This window comes from Cyprinus carpio, unplaced genomic scaffold (genome assembly GCF_018340385.1).
Source record: "Cyprinus carpio isolate SPL01 unplaced genomic scaffold, ASM1834038v1 S000006465, whole genome shotgun sequence".
Classification (NCBI taxonomy): domain Eukaryota; kingdom Metazoa; phylum Chordata; class Actinopteri; order Cypriniformes; family Cyprinidae; genus Cyprinus; species Cyprinus carpio.
Genome location: NW_024879144.1, coordinates 393,854 through 412,824, shown reverse-complemented (window position 1 = coordinate 412,824; position 18,971 = coordinate 393,854). Strand labels below are relative to the sequence as shown.

Below are 18,971 nucleotides of genomic sequence, written 5' to 3'. Positions count from 1 at the left end.
ACTGCACTCGAGTAACATCCACTGATGAGTGCTTTCCAGATTTAGATATCAGCTCTTGAATTTCACTGTCACTGCGTTGTGATGCTGCAATTTGGGTAAGGTCGACTGGCAAATTACATGATTGAGCAGTGGTGTTGGCAACGGTTGTAAGAAAAAGTGAGTCAGATGGGTTATTGGGTACGTGGTTTCGAGACACATCTGGAACCACGTTACACTGTCCTTTTCTGTACCTTACTGTAAAATGGAAGCCTTGCAAATGAATTGTCCAACGAATAAGATGTGACGATGGTTTTTGATGTTGAAAGGCCCATGTTAAGGCAGCATGATCCGTTACAACTTCGAATGGACTTCCTTCCAAGAATGGTCTCCACTTTTCCACTGCCCATACCACCGCTAGACATTATTTTTCTGAGACAGAGTATGCCTTCTCTGCTCCCCTAAGTAAGCGAGAGGCATACGCAATGACATGTTCCTCTCCTTCCGTCTCTTGGGTGAGCACAGCTCCTAGACCAGTGTCACTGGCATCCGTCTGAACACGAAAAGGTTAACTGAAGTCAGGTGCTACCAGTACAGGTGCTTGTACCAAGTCTTGCTTGAGAATGTCAAATGCCTGTTGACACTGGTCATCCCAAGACCATTTGACATTCTTTTGTTTTAAAAAGTGCAAGGGAGCAGCTTTCTCTGAAAACTGGGGTATGAACCTGTGATACCAGCCTGGTAATCCCAAAAATCTTTGCACATCTTTGACATTTTGGGGTACTGGAAAAGACTTTACTGCAGCAACCTTAGTTAAACATACAGGCTAACATTAACACCAAACGTATAACATGAAATGACGTAACCCAGCAAAACAATGATAACACTTACTTGGATGAGCTTAAAACCACAGTTTCTCAACCCGGACTCTATACATAAGGTTATCAGAAGGAGACCATGCTTCTCTCCAACCAAACAATACTCCTACTCCTCCCTGCCTTTTATCCAGAGGAAGAGTAGTCTGGAGAGCCCCGTAGAGCATGGTAGTGGTACTACTGCTCAAAACCAGAGTAACTGCTCTAAAGGCCATTACAATTTTGAAAGATGAAGCTTGTGACTTTGGAAAGGGGTGTTAAATTTCTGACGAGTGCTTGCGGTGTTCGGCTGATCACAATGCACTGGGTCATAAGAAGCCATATTAGTAATTATTATAAACGAGAATTGTTAATGATATTGCCAATATCCACACAGCTGACAGCTTTACCTGTTGTAGTTTGTTCAAGTCGCGCACAAAATAGACTGTGTTTTTCTACACTTTCCCTTCTCACGTCTCTGTCATTTCTCTCTCTCGCGCGCTGCAAAGCTGAGCTGTGTTTAGCAGACTGTGTACTCTCAGCACTGATGTGCGGCAAAGATGAGGACTGTTTAAAACTCTTTTTTTCCACTAAAACTTGATGTGCATTGTCTCAGTTTAATATGTGAACATGACAACAAATGTGATCACAAAACAATTAGGAATTATTGGGTGGCCAAGGAGGGGCCAGCAACCAGTCTGGGGTGGCACAGAAATCTTCATTATTTCAATATAAAAATGTGTTTGACTGTAATGTACAGGACTGTTTTAGTGCCTAAAACACAATTATTTTCTACTTAACTGTAATTGAGATATTTGTGAATTAGATCAAATAATACTGAGTGAATCTGACAATTTTTTTATTATTCCTCACCTCCAGGTATTTTAACAAAGGGGCTCACTATAGCTGAAAATGACACTGTTTGCAAATGTTTTAGTGAAAATTTAACCTATTATATGTATATAATAGTACAGAGCCCCGCACATGGCATGCAGGAAAAAAATAGTAGGCTAAATCGTGCACATGATTTACTAATTTGTTCCCTCAATGTACTAAAATGTGCACATGATTACTATTGCGTTCCCTCGATTTACTATTTCGTTCACTCGATTTACAAATTGTGCGCACGATTTACTAATTCATTCTCTCGATTTGCTAAATCGTGCGCACGATTTAGCAAATCGAGGGAATGCAATAGTAAATCGAGGGAACGCAATAGTAATCGTGTGCACTTTTTAGTACATTGAGGGAACGAATTAGTAAATCTTGCGCACAATTTATTTATTTTTTTCTTGCATGTCATGTGCGGGGCTCCGTAATAATAGTGCACTGACTATTGAACTAGAGAGCTGATTGGGATGCACCCAGATATTTAATTTATTATAATTTATTATTTAATTTTTTCCTGTTAATTATTCTCATCTTATATATGACAAATTCTCCAAACACACAGAAAAACATGTGACACACTTATTTTTTTAAATACAAAAGAGTGGAGAAAAATTTTCAGAGTCAAACATAAAGATGCTGAGGAATAAACAGGGCTGTGTTTCTCAACTATAATATTCAATTTAGTGCTTACACTTCTTTCTCTGTTGATTTATCCTTTTTTTTTTACAAAAAGTTTTGCACATTGTAATCAAGACTAAATCAGATTACATGTTTCATATGTATGTCTTTTTTTATTCAGTAAAACTAATTATTTTGTAATTAAAAAAAGATCGCAAAAAACTCTCCAATTGATAAAATTATTTGCAGTGCGTGCAAATCTTTAAAAAATTAAATTTTTCTTTGTGCACTTCAAAAACGTTTAATCACAAAACCACAAATGTTGCTCTCTCTACAGCTGTCTTTTTTTGCGGGTCTAAAACTTTGTTTGCGAGTTGAAAGGTTTTGCTTGCGAGTGAATCTGTATTTCAGTCTCCACCAGGATGAAAGGCCTTTTTCTATTGGTCACTCTCAACTGAAGTCACAGTTTGACCATGCCCACTACGTTTTCCCGCACCTGTTGACAGAAGAGCGAGCTTCTAGCAGCAATGGCCAGCAACCACTCATTTACTGGGTAAGATAACTAATTTAACATCTTAAACTCAAGATACATAGCTTCCTCTTTAACATCCCAGTTGTAAATAAAAAAACTCTTCCTCATCAATTAAGCTTATTTTGGATGAATGTACAGACCAGTAATAAGATCCTTTGACCAGTTAGCTGTATATAACGGCTCATCCACACAAAGCCAGAGCTTTCCCTTTCTGATTTTTTTCTCCTCATTCTAAAAAAATCTGTATACACAGCGTCATCTCAAGAAATATCTCTGTACACACGAAACCATGCTAGACCAGTATGTCGCGCTGTAATTCTGCCACACAAATACACTAAAAATGGAAAATAAGACTTGGAGCATGTGCTTAAACCTTTCATGCTGTATACATCCCAAAACAACAAGAAAATTAAGATGGTGAATGCAAGATCATCAACAGCAAGAGTGGAGTCATTCGTATGGACCAACGGAGAAGTGGAACTTCTACTCAGAGTAACACTGGATTACAAGTTGACTAAACTCCAGGAAAATGTTGACTGGGAGTCGTGTCACTCAAAATATTCCAAAATAATGGATGCATTTCAGGCACAGTATCTGAGCAAGCCAACTGAGAAGAATTTCCCTCACGATGCTAACATTTGTCTCAAAAGCCCAATTCACTGCCAAATAAAAAAAAAACATATATAGCAAATACATGCAGGTGGTGGACACAGGGCATCAAAGTGGCCAATAGTGTACATATTTTATGAGTTTTGAGAGGAGATCTGGGGTGGATCGCCGGCTACGAGACGGTTGACCTGGAAGAGTCGTCTACATCGACAGTAGAGCTGCCTGCCGATTCTGCAACATCCACTGAATCTCTCAACTGTCTTCCTCCTGCGGTTGTAAAGCAGCACTGGGATTTGCTTTCAAGCCTAGCGAGTTAACCATATGATACAGTACCGTTTGATGTGGGCATAGTTAGGACGCATGCATGATCTTTGTGTAGGTGTATTGCTTTAGTGCATAATTCATTATTGTATTATAATACTATATCTATCATTATTAAATTAAATATTATATTATTATAATACAGCCACAGAGGGAACAGGCTGAAGAGAAAAGTTCTGACTGATCTGTCAGAGGAGGACCTAAAAATAAAGAGGAGGATGTTGCAGTTGATGGAGAACTCAGCTAGACGCAGCTCCGACCACATGCTGCAGATAAATACAAACATTGCTAACATGACTAGTACCATTCAGGAGGGTTTTACCTTGATGAGGGAATTGTTGTTCCAACACCACTTTGCACACCTCCACAGCAGCAAGGGCTCCGTCACCCATGCATGCATCACTGCACCCAACTGTACTAGACTTCCTACCCAATGAACCAGCAAACCAGTCTGGACAATACCTCTGAACGATACACACCTACACCAACACATGACATGGCACAGCACAGCAGCAAACCTCATTTTCAGACAGATGTGCACTGCTGCAAGACGACACAGAGTGACTGCACTATGCTTCACTTTGGTGCACTGTTGCACTTTATACAGTTTGACTTATTGTATTTGACATGAAGCTGTATTTTCCAATGGAAAAAAAAAAATAGTTCTGGAAGTGCTTCCAGTCATTTGTTTATTTTCGCTGGACATGCATTCCACACAATACTTTGAAAAATGATAAGCATTATGCAATTCACATTTGTGGTGTATTCCAGAAAGCAAGGTTAACTTACCATCTGCTAAACCCTGAACCCTCAGTTGATTAACCCAAACCTTGTATACTCGAGGTATACTGGTTCCAAAAACAAGTCCGGGTCCTAATTACATACTCTGAAAGTTACCTCCGTTTTTGGAACTGAAAGCTGAGTTTATCTGCTTACTTACCTTAAACATACCCATGTCACATAACCCATTTTCTGGAATAACCCCCTGAAAAAATGTACTAAATACTTCTTTAAAACAGAAGACCACTCTGTCTTGTTGGCCAGGCTTTTGTTAAGGGTCAAGGTACTTTGTGAGCACCCTCGTCACTGTCTTTCCCTTTCCCACATTAGTCTATGAGGTAGTTGCTGCATTGTGTAGGAGGCTGTAAGTCTTTATCTCCTTTTTTTCTGTGCATCTGCCATCGAGGCGACCAAAAGCACACTCAATGACCACCCATGCCCTACACAAATACAATCTGCTTTTCCAGAGCAGGGATTTAGAAGTCTTAAAGTACAAGTTGAGCTTTGAATTAGCAAAACCCTGTGCACTGTATACACTCCCAGGCCAGATCAGTGTTTAGATCAGTGTGCTCAATGATGTGTCTTTGACCTTCACTGTGTATATTTCAATGATACTGTGTTATAAATAAAATACAAACAAAATCATTTTACTCTCCTCACATTCTTTGTTAGCAGCTTCACAGACACATTACTGACTGATGGCTCATTATGGGAGGCCTTTTGCATCTCAGATGTGAATCACTAAATATTCATGGCCATTGAGTCAGACTTTCTAACATAAAAATTAAAAATAAGAAAAAGATGCAAATAAACAAAAGAACAAATACTGCAATACTTATTTGTACACCTAAAAAGAAACATTCAAGTAAGAAACATAATCAAAAGTAAAAAGTAGTGTGTTCATTACAAATAAACTGATTATTAACGCTACAAAAGCATTAGTTATTCCTTTCTTTTACTGTTAGATCAAAATTAATGAGGCAAGATTATAGCAAGACTTACTGTAATGCATGGATGGATCTAATATAATGTTACACATCAGGTGTTTTCTCCAACAGTTATCAGATGTTCACTTGAGACATAAAAGAGTATGTTTGCATGAATACTGGCAAGACAGATGTTGTGAAATACTGTAAATCTGTGTCTCGTGATTGAGTGCCGTGGGAAAGTTGTGGGGAAGTGGTCAAGAAGCGAGCAGAGAAAAAGATAGACCTCTCAGAAAGCATACAAATAAAGATTATTTAAGATGTCTGACTACTGTTTGGAGTATGGGGATCACTATAAGAGGGCTTAAAGAACTCACTTGTGAAAACACCAAATCAACCAAAATTGACATTTTTATTTATTTATTTATTGGTGTACCTTAAAATTAGCTTAGCACGGCTCACAAAATATTTGAACCACTTTAAGTTTTCCACTCAGTCAAAATCAATTGTTATAAACCTGCCATCAATATAATCCTTTACAGTCATCGTGGCCCTTTAATATACTGCACTTGAACAAAACAAAGTTTTTATTTGAATTATTCCTCTTATAAATTCTGTGGAAAAACTGAGATGAAATAAGATTTATAAATCATAAGTATTCAGTTTTAGTTAGATCTTTCTGCAACCACAAATTTTAATTTTAACAAATTCTTATTGAGTTTGAAATAATCAACAGCTCTTTTCAATCATCTGTAATATAAAGATCAAGATACTGGACTTTATTTATGATTGAGAATATCACAAATGCTCTGTAGTTGGTATAATTACATTTTGAAAAAAGTACAGTGGTATTAATAACTTTGGGTATCTGTTATTCTTTGTAACAATCCTTTATCTGATCATTTGAATGTTTTCTGTATGTGGATTTCTATGTCGTCTGAACAGGACTTTTATTTTGGCGTGGCAGTATGACGTCATAAAGCTGCGCTGCACAATTCTGTTGGGAAAAAAGGTTTGTGTTTTTAATCCTTTAAAGTGTATAAACCAATACAACCCGTTCTTAGGGTTTGATAGAGAACGTGCTGTTTGATCTCTGGTAAGAAATGATAGAGAAACTGAGCTTTTTAAAACCAACTCAGTTAAATCATACAATTCATTGTTGATAAGCACTGGAATTAATAACAACACAAATATCTGTAATGACAACTTATACAAATCAACTGACAAAAGTTTTCATGAAAATGTAATCCATTTAATAAATATAATAATCAATACATGCCAAATGTAAATCATAAATGCCTAAATATTAATTTTCTGTATGATCTGTGTTCTTTCATTATTTGTAGTGCTAATTTTGAGTGTTTTTTGTCTAATTAGGTCATTTAAGTTTATTGACTATCACTCTGACTGACTCCCTTACTAGTGTGCTGACTACTGAACTAGGGTGCTGACTGAGACTGAGTTTGGATTTATTTTATTTGTCTGTCTTTTCATTTTTCTCGTCTTCTTAAACAGGACAAAGTGTTCAAACAGACTGAAAAACTCCCAGTGAAGCAACACACTGTTATAAAGATGGTGTTTATTAAAGAGGAGAGTGACTATGCAAAGATTGAAGAAGCATTCAGAGTCAAACATGAAGATACTGAGGAACAACAGACAGAGATGGCGTTTATTAAAGAGGAGAGTGAAGACGTGAAGATTGAAGTCAAACGTGAAGATCCTGAGGAACAAACAGGTCGGTTTCGGCCATTCTTTTCTATTTTACTGAGCCACAAGGGACCATGGTGGTGGAAAAAATATTAGATGGGAGGAAAAATATAAGTCAGTGCATTTTCTTTCTTTCATGACAAAATCAATGACATCACCACATAAATTGGGGAAAAATAATAAATAGCCAAAACAATCAATTTGTGTAACATTCAACACAATATCTACTTCTGAATGAAGAGCAATGAAAATGATTCATTTCTATCACTTAATTATGTAAGAGTTTTTAACAAATACATTTATTTTGCAAAAAAGCACACCATGAGTAAAATGGGAGTGATTAACTTTACATGTTGTCTATATATATATTTTTTCTTTATTAAATCACTTTATCAAATTGGAGTCTTGTAAACATTACTTTCTTTATCAGGCATACTTATCAAAACATCTGTTCTCCTTGAAATAATGACATTTAACTAAGCAATAAGGTACGAGAGGCCATGCTGTATCGTGAGTAAATCACGGCTGAAGGGCGTTGTTAGGCACGACGCGAAGCAAACCGTTTAAGGTCCAAAATTGTTAGGAGTACTGACGAGGACTTTTAAGAGGCTTAAGAGTTTCTTCAGCAGTGGAGAAAATCAACGAAACATGAAGGAGAAGAAATGCATATTTGCACACAATGCATGACAGTGAGTTAATAAGACGCTACACGTTAGATCGTGCAGTGATCATGTTTGTGACCAATTTTATTCGAGACACGCTAACATCTTTAAAATGTTTAAAAATGCCACAGTGCCAGAAATGGAAGTAATCACTACAATGACTATGGCCAGGTTGACACTGTCAGTTTTAGGGATTGACAACCGCATTTCCTTACAGTCCCGAAATGTCCCGTTCAAACAGCAGCTTACTGTACTGTAGCATCTCAAATACTGTCTGTATGAACGTGGAGTAAGTGTCAAGCCTGTATATATTCACATCCTTTTTTTTGCATCTCGCGCATTACTCTGCATTTTAGTCACACACAGAACACAAAACTAACAGAAACTGCTCCAGTGGAGAACAGTGACTGGATCTAAAACCTTCAGATGACGCACGGCTTATTTCTCCATCGCTGTAACTTACCCTGAGTGAAACCACACATGAGCGGCTCTCTCGCACTGTATTACAAGTTGTCCAGTTCATACAGCGCATTATGCAATTATAGAATGCAGTTGTCACCCCGTAAATAACTGATTTTGGTCTGTCATAACTTTCTACAAGCAAAGTGATGACACAAATAATTACAGCACTTTCAGAACCTTACTGTGTCGCTTTTAGTTTCCTATCAGATACCTTAAGTACAACATTAACAGCATGTATGTATGTGTGTGTGTGTGACCCTGGACCACAAAACCAGTCTTAAGTGTCCATTTTTCGAATTTGAGATTTAATAATATTAAACTGAATAAATAAGCTTTCCATTGATGCATGATTTATTAGGATCAGACAATATTTGGCCAAGATACAACTATTTAAAATCTGGAATCTGAGGGTGCAAAAAAATCTGAATATTGAGAAAATCACCTTTGAAGTTGTCCAAATTAAGTTCTTAGCGATGCATATTACTAATCAAAAATTAAGTTTTGATATATTTACGGTAGAAAATTTACAAAATATGTTCATGGAACATAATCTTTACTTGATATCTTAATGATTTTTGGCATAGAAGAAAAATTTATAATTTTGACCCATACAGTGTATTATTGGCTATTGCTACAAATATACCCCAGAGACTTAAGACTGTGGTCCATGTTTTTTTTTTTGGTCCATGGTCACATATATATATATAATGTGTGTGAGAGCGAGTACAGTAAAACAGGAAAAATTACGTCTGTAATTTCAAAGTGAAGGCTTATAATAAAGCCTAAAACTTTTTTTTTCTTTGTGAACAACCAGCCAGTCACAGTGTTCCAAAGACTGTGTCGTAGTAGCAACGGGGTCAAGCCCCGCCTCCTCACCGAAGATGAAAGTTTTTGCCTTTTCTTCGCTCAGAGTTGCTCTCAGAATGGTCCTGAATTGCTTTTAAGCAAATACTCCTCCGTAGAAATGTTTAAGCTAAATTAGGAGCTTTTTGAGAGGATTCTTAGAATCTTTAAGAATACAGGCCCAAACTTTTTATCTGCCTAATTTGTCTTGAAGTAACAAGGGAATATACAGCACCTGGTCAATTAATTTCTTCTTAGTCAGCTGCCTACTAGGGAACATTTTACATTGGCAGGGAACATTATGACCTGCAGCCATATCTAGTAGATACCAACAAATGATGCAAAGTATTGTCTGCTACAAAGTCATAAGTAACTTGCCTGTAAACTGTTTGTTAGTAACATTATTAAGTAAAATAGTAATGTCAACTCTAATTAGTAACATCAATTCAAATGAATGCAGCAATAAGCAGGTCTGTATATAGGAATGGGATTTCCATAATGTCTGTGAAGAGACCGAGTGAACAGTCTCTACTTTATTGGTTGGAGATGATTACTTGAAGCAGTGTGCATCTGTGCAACATTGTAAACCAGCTACACAGTCTACTTTTCTTTCAACCAGTTGCTCAGGCAGACTAGCTTGTTCACATTTTCAGGTGACCTCTTCTACTGCACAATGTAGCCTGCCAAAAAGAAGTCTTTTACATGACAGATGTAGCAAAGTAACTTTTTGCAATATTGCAACCATGTATTCAGTGCCTTTTGGACATCATAAAATGTAGCAGTTTTGGAAACACAGTTTGTAATCATTAACAATTTTTGTGAAACTGCAGTTCAACATTTTTTTGTGTGTGGGGAAATTTCTCAGAATATCAGACTTGCTCCTTGTTTTTGTTTTGTATAATAAAACGTATTCGTTTACTTATGTAATCTCGGTGCCCTGAGATACGGGAACGAGTACTGCATACCTAAACTCTTATGGGGAAAAACTCCTTTTCTCCAAGGACTGAAGCCTTTACAATCACGCAGTGTAAATGCACAGCCATTGGTTCATGCAGTAAATAAAAAAAACAAACCAATGGCTTGGTTCAGCCATTGGTTCTGCCTATGACGATGAAGCCCGCCAGAATGGATGGGGCCATCTGGCTATATAAGCGGGCATTTCACCATAGGATCTCAGGTAAATTCGACTGAAGTGACGATAGTGAGTCGTGCAGCGTCATGGCATAGCAAGGAATGCAGTACTCGTTCCCATATCTCAGGGAACCAAGGTTACGTAAGTAACCGAGTACGTTCCCTTTCGATACTTCACTCGTACTGCATCGCTGGGGAACCAATACAATCCCGCCGTGTCATGAAAGAGGAACGACTAACATGAACTGGCCTTGAGCATAAAATGCTCAGAGGGACCAATTATACACAGGGCGAGCCCTGCAGGGGGCATGAGGCTGAACTAACATGAGGCTGAGGTCAGCTCAGCCTTGGATAATCGTTCCAACAGTTTTGTACAAGCTCAGCACTACTAAAAGGGCCATGAGCATACCTGAAAAAACAGGCAATGCCTGAAGAAATAGACCACCTTAAGCAGGCACATATCCATTTAAGCAGATAGAATCCGAACCTACAAGGCCGGAACTTCCAAGTTATAAAACCTGGTGAAAGTGGACGGTGAGGCCCAGCTGGCCGCCTCACAAATATCTGCTGTGGACACACCGCTAGACCACGCCCAGGACGAGGTCACGCCCCGAGTGGAATGGGCTCTGACTCCTATTAGGCACCGGAGGCCCAGGGAGGTGTATGCTAGTGCGATAACATCAACTAACCATCAAGAAATCCTGTGTTTTGTGACCGGGAACCCTTTGGTGCGGCCACCAAAGCATACAAAAAGTTGTTCCCACCACCTGAACTGGGCGGAACGCTCAATGTAAATTTTCAGCGCCCTAACCGGGCAGAAAAAGTTAAACTCCTGGTCCTCCTCAGAAGGAGGAAACACAGAGAGAGTAATAACCTGGGCTCTAAACAGGGTGTAGAGCACCTTAGGAACGTACCCATGTCTTGGTTTTAGGATGACTTTGGAGTTGTTAGGCCCAAACTCAAGACAGGCAGAACTTATCCAGAAGGCCTGCAAGTCATCTACTTGTTTAATCGATGTTAAAGCCAGTAGCAGAGTGGTTTTCAACGACAGGATTTTCAAGTCTGCAGACTGTAGTGGCTCAAATTGGGGGCCCCAGAGGGCTCTCAGGAAACGGACAACTAAGTTGTTCCAGCCCACCGACTGTCCAGATATAGGAGCATGGGAAGCTGCTATAGCTGCCACATAGACCTTGAGCTTGGAGGGGGTAGCGACCCTTGTCCAACAGCACTTGAAGGTAGGACAATATCACCGATATGTCATATGAAACTGGGTCTTCGCCACGTGTTGTGCACCAGGCAGAAAATACCGACCACTTAAGGGCATAGAGGCATCTCATAGACGGGGCTCTAGCCTGTGAGATGTTATTCAGGATGCTCTCAGTGAGATCTACTGATTCCCATCGAGAGCCCAGAGGTGCAGAGCCCACAGCTCGGACTGGGGGTGCCAAATTGTCCTGTTCGCCTTGTTCAAGCGGGAGCGCTGTTGGGGCTCAGGCTTTTGAGTAGGCTGAGCAGGCGGTGGCGCAAGTTTCACTGGCTGCTGTGCTGGTGTATGTCTGTGGCCATTGCAGAGCAGGAGCTTAGGCTTAGGCAGGACGTGTGATACAACTACTCTGCATTCTGATTAAAAGTTAAGACAGAGCGTCTTTTGTCTGTCATTCTTCAAACATTACAGCAATCATATTTTGGTTTACAAACTGTATTGTTTCATCAGTAAGTCACGTTAGCACTCAGCTAACGTATCCACCAAGTGTTCACAGTTTAGCAACTAAACATTTGCTGTGGGGACGATTTGATTGCATAAGTGTTTTTGTATTTTATGTCATTATTATAAGAACGGATTGGAGCACTATATTACTGTTTTATGTAAAAGTGCTTGCTTTGTCAGTGGTAGCGCTGGCTAACTGGCTCAAGGACTCCTCTCTGTGCCAATCACAACAGGCTTTGCCTGCTGACCAATCAGAGCAGAGTAGGCTTATGGAAGGGAGGGGTTTGCTCCGAACTTGCTTGGAATGAATCGTTTCGAAATCATTGGCAAATGACTGTAATATTAAATGTATATTTTGAGAAAATTACAATGTTTTCTGACCTTAGATGTATTTAAACCTGTTGTAGGGTACTCTAACACAATATTAGGACACTTTAAAATACCATATGACTACTGTAATGTTTGAAGAACGACAGACAAAAGACGCTTGGTCTTAACTTTTAATCAGAACGCAGAACAGTTGTATCACAGGAGCACCAGCCGAAATCACTCAACTCTCCCGCATTAACCCTGTAACTGCCAGTGCAGCACAATAAACAGCAGTTTCACAATTATTATAAAGTCTGTGTGCTACACTACATTCTTTATTATTAAACAATGTAATTAGAACAACGTCAGTCTACAATAATCGACATATTCTTAGGATCACTGCGAATTTTTAGAACTACTTCAGTAAGACAGTAATATCGTGCTTTACCTGGAAACCTTAAGCTGCACTAGGTGTACATCACATATTGGCACAAAAAAATTATATTTTTAGCACTCAATTGAAAATGTACACCTAACGTATCAATCGTACTACTTACAGGTCGTGGTTCAGAGAGCTTGTTAGTCCAAATTAAGAAGATTAGAAGCCAACAAAGATAAAAAGCCAAGATTAGAGAAGCAGTTCTTGATAAAATGGCAAGCACACAACAAAAGGCTGGAATTGTATTTCTGTGGTATCCTTGAACACCGCGTCTTCTCAACATGATGTAAACGCAATAATAGCAAAAGTGTTTGTGGGCAGGTCAGACTCTGTTCGTATTTCGCGGGCAGGCGGGGATTATGCAAATGTGTTACCCAGTGACGTACACCGGTAACAGGCGATTCAGAACCGACTCTCTCTTTTGAGAGACAATATCTTTATTTATCATGCACTTTTTTGATTAACAACTTTGCAGATTGTTTTCATTTAAGGATAGCTACGTTATAAACTGCAAAAGAGAAATTTTTCAAAAACCCATATGACCTGCTCTTTAAGTCAAGGGACCTGCAGTATGTTTTTTGACCACCCACAAGATCCCAACCCAAATGTGTGCAGTGCTTTTCTGTGGTTTTTATGAGGGGTAATATTTGGGATGTGTCCTAAGAAAAGTTAAGAGTTAACAGTATTAAGAAGAAGTGCTAAATATTATATATGTATGATGCTTTGTGACATTAAACAGGTGTTAACTTGTTTTAGTTTCTTTTTACCCTAGACCTGATGGCACTGAAAGAGGAGAGTCAAGAGCTAAATGAAATGGAAGAGAAAAACTTCATGACTGGTGAAGAATCTTTTAGCTACTCGCAGACTGATAAAACAGAAACTAGAAACCTTAAAGTCCAGATGAGAATTCAGGCTGGAGAGAAGCTTTACACCTGTGAACAATGTGGAAAGAGTTTCAGTATAAAAGACAGCTTTAGAGTCCACTTGAAAATCCACACTGGAGTGAAGCCTTACTCCTGCAAACTGTGTGGAAAGAGTTTCTTACGAAAAGGAAATCTTAAGACTCACATGCGAGTTCACACTGGAGAGAAGCCATTCATCTGCTCTCAGTGTGACAAGAGTTTCAGACAGAAAAGAGATCTTAATGGCCACATGGCAACTCACACTGGAGAAAAGCTTTACTCCTGCAAACTGTGTGGGAAGAGCTTCAGACGAAAAGAAAATCTAAAGAATCACACAAGAGTTCACACTGGAGAGAAGCCGTTTATCTGCTCTCAGTGTGGAAAGAGTTTTAGTCAGAAAAGAGATCTTAATACCCACATGACAAATCACACTGGAGAAAAGCCTTACTCCTGCAAACTGTGTGGTAAGAGCTTCAGACGAAAAGAAAATCTTAAAACTCACATGAGAATTCACACTGAAGAGAAGCCGTTCATCTGCTCTCATTGTGGCAAGAGTTATAAATGGAAAAGAAATCTTAATACCCACATGAAAAATCACACTGGAGAAAAGCCTTACTCTTGCAAACTAAGTGGGAAGAGCTTCGTACAAAAAGAACATTTTAAGACACACTCAACTGGAGAGGATCCGTTTGTTTGTGATCAGTGTGGAGGGTGTTTCAAATATAAAGCACACTTTAATCATCACATGAGGATTCACTCACAAGAGGACTGTTTTGTAGGTCATCAGTGTGAAAGGAGTTTCACAGACAGGAGTCACCTTGAGAATCATGTAAAAATTCACATCGGGGAGAAGCCTTACATGTGCCATCAATGTGGAATGAATTAAACAAACAAAGCAAACCTGGAGGATCACATGAGAGTTCACACTGAAGAGAAGCCTTAAGTGTCTTCAGTGTGAAAAGAGTTTCCCATATCACATAAGCCTGAAACATCATGTGCAAACTCATTCTGGAAAGAGTTCATTGTTTTCCTCAGTGTGACGAGGTTTAGAAAAAGGAGAAATTTCAGCAATTATCTGCACATTCACTCTGGAGATAGTTTAATTGGGATCAAAGCAATAAAATCATCACACTTAAACATGCATATGCAAAGTCATCTAAATGTGAAAGCGTGTTTTTTTCTTTGTTAAAGAGTATGACAAAAGAATGTGAGCTATATCTGATTTCCACCTCATGACCACTTCTTTTATTTATATTATTTTAGTCATGTCCTACATCTCTTTATACTTTACCTTTTTGTTTCCTTTTGACCATGTTTACTGCAGTGAGAACTAGGGCTGGGAAAATAATTCAATGCATCGCGAATTGAGAAATGATTCAGCATTGATTCTGAGATTTTCAGAATGCATCACGATTAGTGATGAAAGTTATGATTAGTTTTGAACGATATGGAAAATTATTTTAGTTCTTTTCATAATCTATACAGATACTGATAAACAATAAGTTCATGTTTTTATATTACAATTTTCATATAATATACAGTTTGTGAACCCAGGAGAATAGAAAATCTAAGAAGCACTGATTAAACTGATATTTTAGTAGCTCTGACCTAACTATAATGTCAGTCCTGACTCTTCAAATGTGTTTATTTTTTAAGGCACCAAAATACTGAGTTTAACAGAACTATGACAGAACTATGGTTTACCTGCGATTAACAACTTACTAAAAACTAATTTATATTCAAGTATTTTATTAATAGGGTAGATATGGGTTTTTTCAGAATTTAGTGCATAAGGATGAGGAAGGTATATTGCAGGGGTGCCCAAACTCGGTCCTGGAGGGCCGGTGTCCTGCAGAGTTTAGCTCCAACTTGCTTCAACACACCTGCCGGGAAGTATGACTAGTAAGAGCTTGATAAGCTGGTTCAGGTGTGTCTAATTGGGATTGAAGCTAAACTCTGCAGGACACCGGCCCTCCAGGACCGAGTTTGGGCACCCCTGGTATATGACTTTAACTCATGTTTTTCAAATACATAATAAATAAAATGCATTGACATTTGTCAACCTCGAAAAAAGAAAATCAAAAGTGCATAGAGATTTCTCTGAAATTATATAGTTTAACAAAATACAAACCCGATTCCAAAAAAGTTGGGACACTGTACAAATTGTGAATAAAAACAGAATGCAATGATGTGGAAGTTTCAAATTTCAACATTCTATTCAGAATACAACATAGATGACATATCAAATGTTTAAACTGAGAAAATGTATCATTTTAAGGGAAAAATAAGTTGATTTTAAATTTCATGGCATCAACACATCTCAAAAAAGTTGGGACAAGGTCATGTTTACCGCTGTGTGGAATCCCCTCTTCTTTTTATAACAGTCTGCAAACGTCTGGGGACTGAGGAGACAAGGTGCTCAAGTTTAGGAATAGGAATGTTGTCCCATTCTTGTCTAATACAGGCTTCTAGTTGCTCAACTGTCTTAGGTCTTCTTTGTCACATCTTCCTCTTTATGTTGCACCAAATGTTTTCTATGGGTGAAAGATCTGGACTGCAGGCTGGCCATTTCAGTACCCGGATCCTTCTTCTACGCAGCCATGATGTTGTAATTGATGCAGTATGTGGTCTGGCATTGTCATGTTGGAAAATGCAAGGTCTTCCCTGAAAGAGACGACGTCTGGATGGGAGCATATGTTGTTCTAGAACAGGGATCCTCAAATCTGGCCCACGAGATCCACTTTCCTGCAGAGTTTAGCTGTAACCCTAATCAAACACACCTGAGCATGCTAATTAGTGTCTTCGGGATCATTAGAAAATCACAGGTAGGTGAGTTTGATCAGGGTTGGAGCTAAACACTGCAGTGCATTGGCCCTCCAGGGTAAGATTTGAGGAACCCTGTTCTAGAACTTGGATATACCTTTCAGCATTGATGGTGCCTTTCCAGATGTGTAAGCTGCCCATGCCACACGCACTCATGTAACCCCATACCATCAGAGATGCAGGCTTCTGAACTGAGCGCTGATAACAACTTGGGTTGTCCTTGTCCTTTTTAGTCCAGATGAGATGGCGTCCCAGTTTTCCAAAAAGAACTTTAAATTTTGATTCGTCTGACCACAGAACAGTTTTCCACTTTGCCACAGTCCATTTTAAATGAGCCTTGGCCCAGAGAAAACGCCTGCGCTTCTGGATCATGTTTAGATATGGCTTCTTTTTTGACCTATAGAGTTTTAGCCAGCAACGGCGAATGGCACGGTGGATTGTGTTCACCGACAATGTTTTCTGGAAGTATTCCTGAGCCCATGTTGTGATTTCCATTACAGTAGCATTCCTGTATGTGATGCAGTGCCGTCTAAGGGCCCGAAGATCACGGGCATCCAGTATGGTTTTCCGGCCTTGACCCTTACGTACAGAGATTGTTCCAGATTATCTGAATCTTTGGATGATATTATACACTGTAGATGATGATAACTTCAAACTCTTTGCAATTTTTCTCTGAGAAACTCCTTTCTGATATTGCTCCACTATTTTTCGCAGCAGCATTGGGGGAATTGGTGATCCTCTGCCCATCTTGACTTCTGAGAGACACTGCCACTCTGAGAGGCTCTTTTTATACCCATTCATGTTGCCAGTTGACCTAATAAGTTGCTGGTCCTCCAGCTGTTCCTTATATGTACATTTAACTTTTCCGGCCTCTTATTGCTACCTGTCCCAACTTTTTTGGAATGTGTAGCTCTCATGAAATCCAAAATGAGCCAATATTTGGCATGACATTTTAAAATGTCTCACTTTCAACATTTGATGTGTTACCTATATTCTATTGTGAATAAAATATAAGTTTATGAGATTTGTAAATTATTCCATTCCTTTTTTACTCACAATTTGTACAGTGTCCCAACTTTTTTGGAATCGGGTTTGTAAATAGTAATAAACTTAAAATGATTTCCAATTTGCACTACTCAACATGTCTTACCCTCCTCCAAAGTATACATCTTTTCACTTGTCTCTGTTTAATATCTATTTGTCTTTTATTTGTTATGTGAGGGCATTAGTGGGAGATTCTTGATAAACAGAAGCATCTCTGACTTCTCACACCCAATTCTGTTTTTTTTTTTTCATAACATTTGCAGCAGCATGTAGTATACGTTCATTGTATATGCTGGGGCAAGGGGCTGAGAGATATTTCCGTGCAAGGCGAGGCAAGGTCTGGGAATTGGGATTTATTTTACTTAGGCTTAGCGCTAATAGCTGCTGCTGTGGCTGCTTCATGTTCTTTTAGTAGCCTACAGCTTCGCCATGATGATGACCTTTAAAGTGAGAATCCTTGCTGAACATGCTTAGCAAATAGCAATGGTGCTGTGCCACTGAGAAAAAGGCATGTTCACGGGTGATGACGTAATGAGCGTGACGCAGTTTTACAGCTGCAGCCACTTTCACTCGGAAAGCAGATGAATCTTGGATAAAACAGACTGATTGATTAATTTACCAGCAAGAGTACTTTATCGGATCTAGTTATCTGATTTCATTTTTTATCAGCGCAATAAAAATGACGTCATTATCACACATATCACCTGATAATTTATCTGTCCGATAAATATCGTGCATCCCTAAAAAAAACCCTTTTAGGACATAATATATGATGAATTGAGACACAATAAAAGACATTTTACACAAATTCCATTAAAATGTGGACATTTTTGTTTTTAATTATGTCCAAGGTTGTAACTGAAAAATACTGGATTAAATAAGCAACATGATGATGTCATGTAATAATAACTATAGTGCACTACTTTCTTATTCTTCAAGGTTTCCTGTTTCTGGTTTCTGGCTTGCATGAATATAGTGGTCTCCATTGAGGCTTTGTAATAATTTTAATTGAGCCGACAAAAGGAAGTGAACATGACTTTCTTTTGACTTCTAAAGCAGGAAGCTTCAGAGAGGACCATAAGCTTGTCTGATCTCAATAAGAGCTCCTCACACAATAGAAGATCTGGGGATCAGGGATGCCTGTTGATGGGGCTTGTTGGAATTACCAAAAAAAAAAAAAAAAAATTAACAAAAAAAAAAAAAAGAAGAAAAGAAAGAAATTTAAAATTGATTGATTAGAGATTTTGGTGTGTTTCCAATATTTTTTCAGCAAACTTTAAGTAAATGCAAATTAATTAAATTGGTGATGCGTCATGAACACAAGAGGTTATGTTTATCTTTATTTTTAATTAATCATTGTATTTTTTATCATTTGAGTTCCTATTCATTTAATGTAGGCTATAGGCCACAGCTGCGTGTGGCTTATCGAGGTAT

At 38.5% G+C, this 18,971-nt stretch overlaps 1 protein-coding gene across 1 annotated transcript; it reads left to right on the top strand.

The window, feature by feature from the left end:
• Nucleotides 1–6,453: 6,453 nt before the first annotated feature.
• Nucleotides 6,454–15,104, top strand: LOC109075974 (gastrula zinc finger protein XlCGF8.2DB-like). The gene is made up of 3 exons (XM_042754163.1): nt 6,454–6,519; nt 7,023–7,242; nt 13,541–15,104. Exons 2-3 carry the CDS (start codon nt 7,080–7,082, stop codon nt 14,554–14,556), a joined length of 1,179 nt encoding a protein of 392 aa, XP_042610097.1. The 5' UTR covers nt 6,454–6,519; nt 7,023–7,079; the 3' UTR covers nt 14,557–15,104.
• Nucleotides 15,105–18,971: the final 3,867 nt, after the last annotated feature.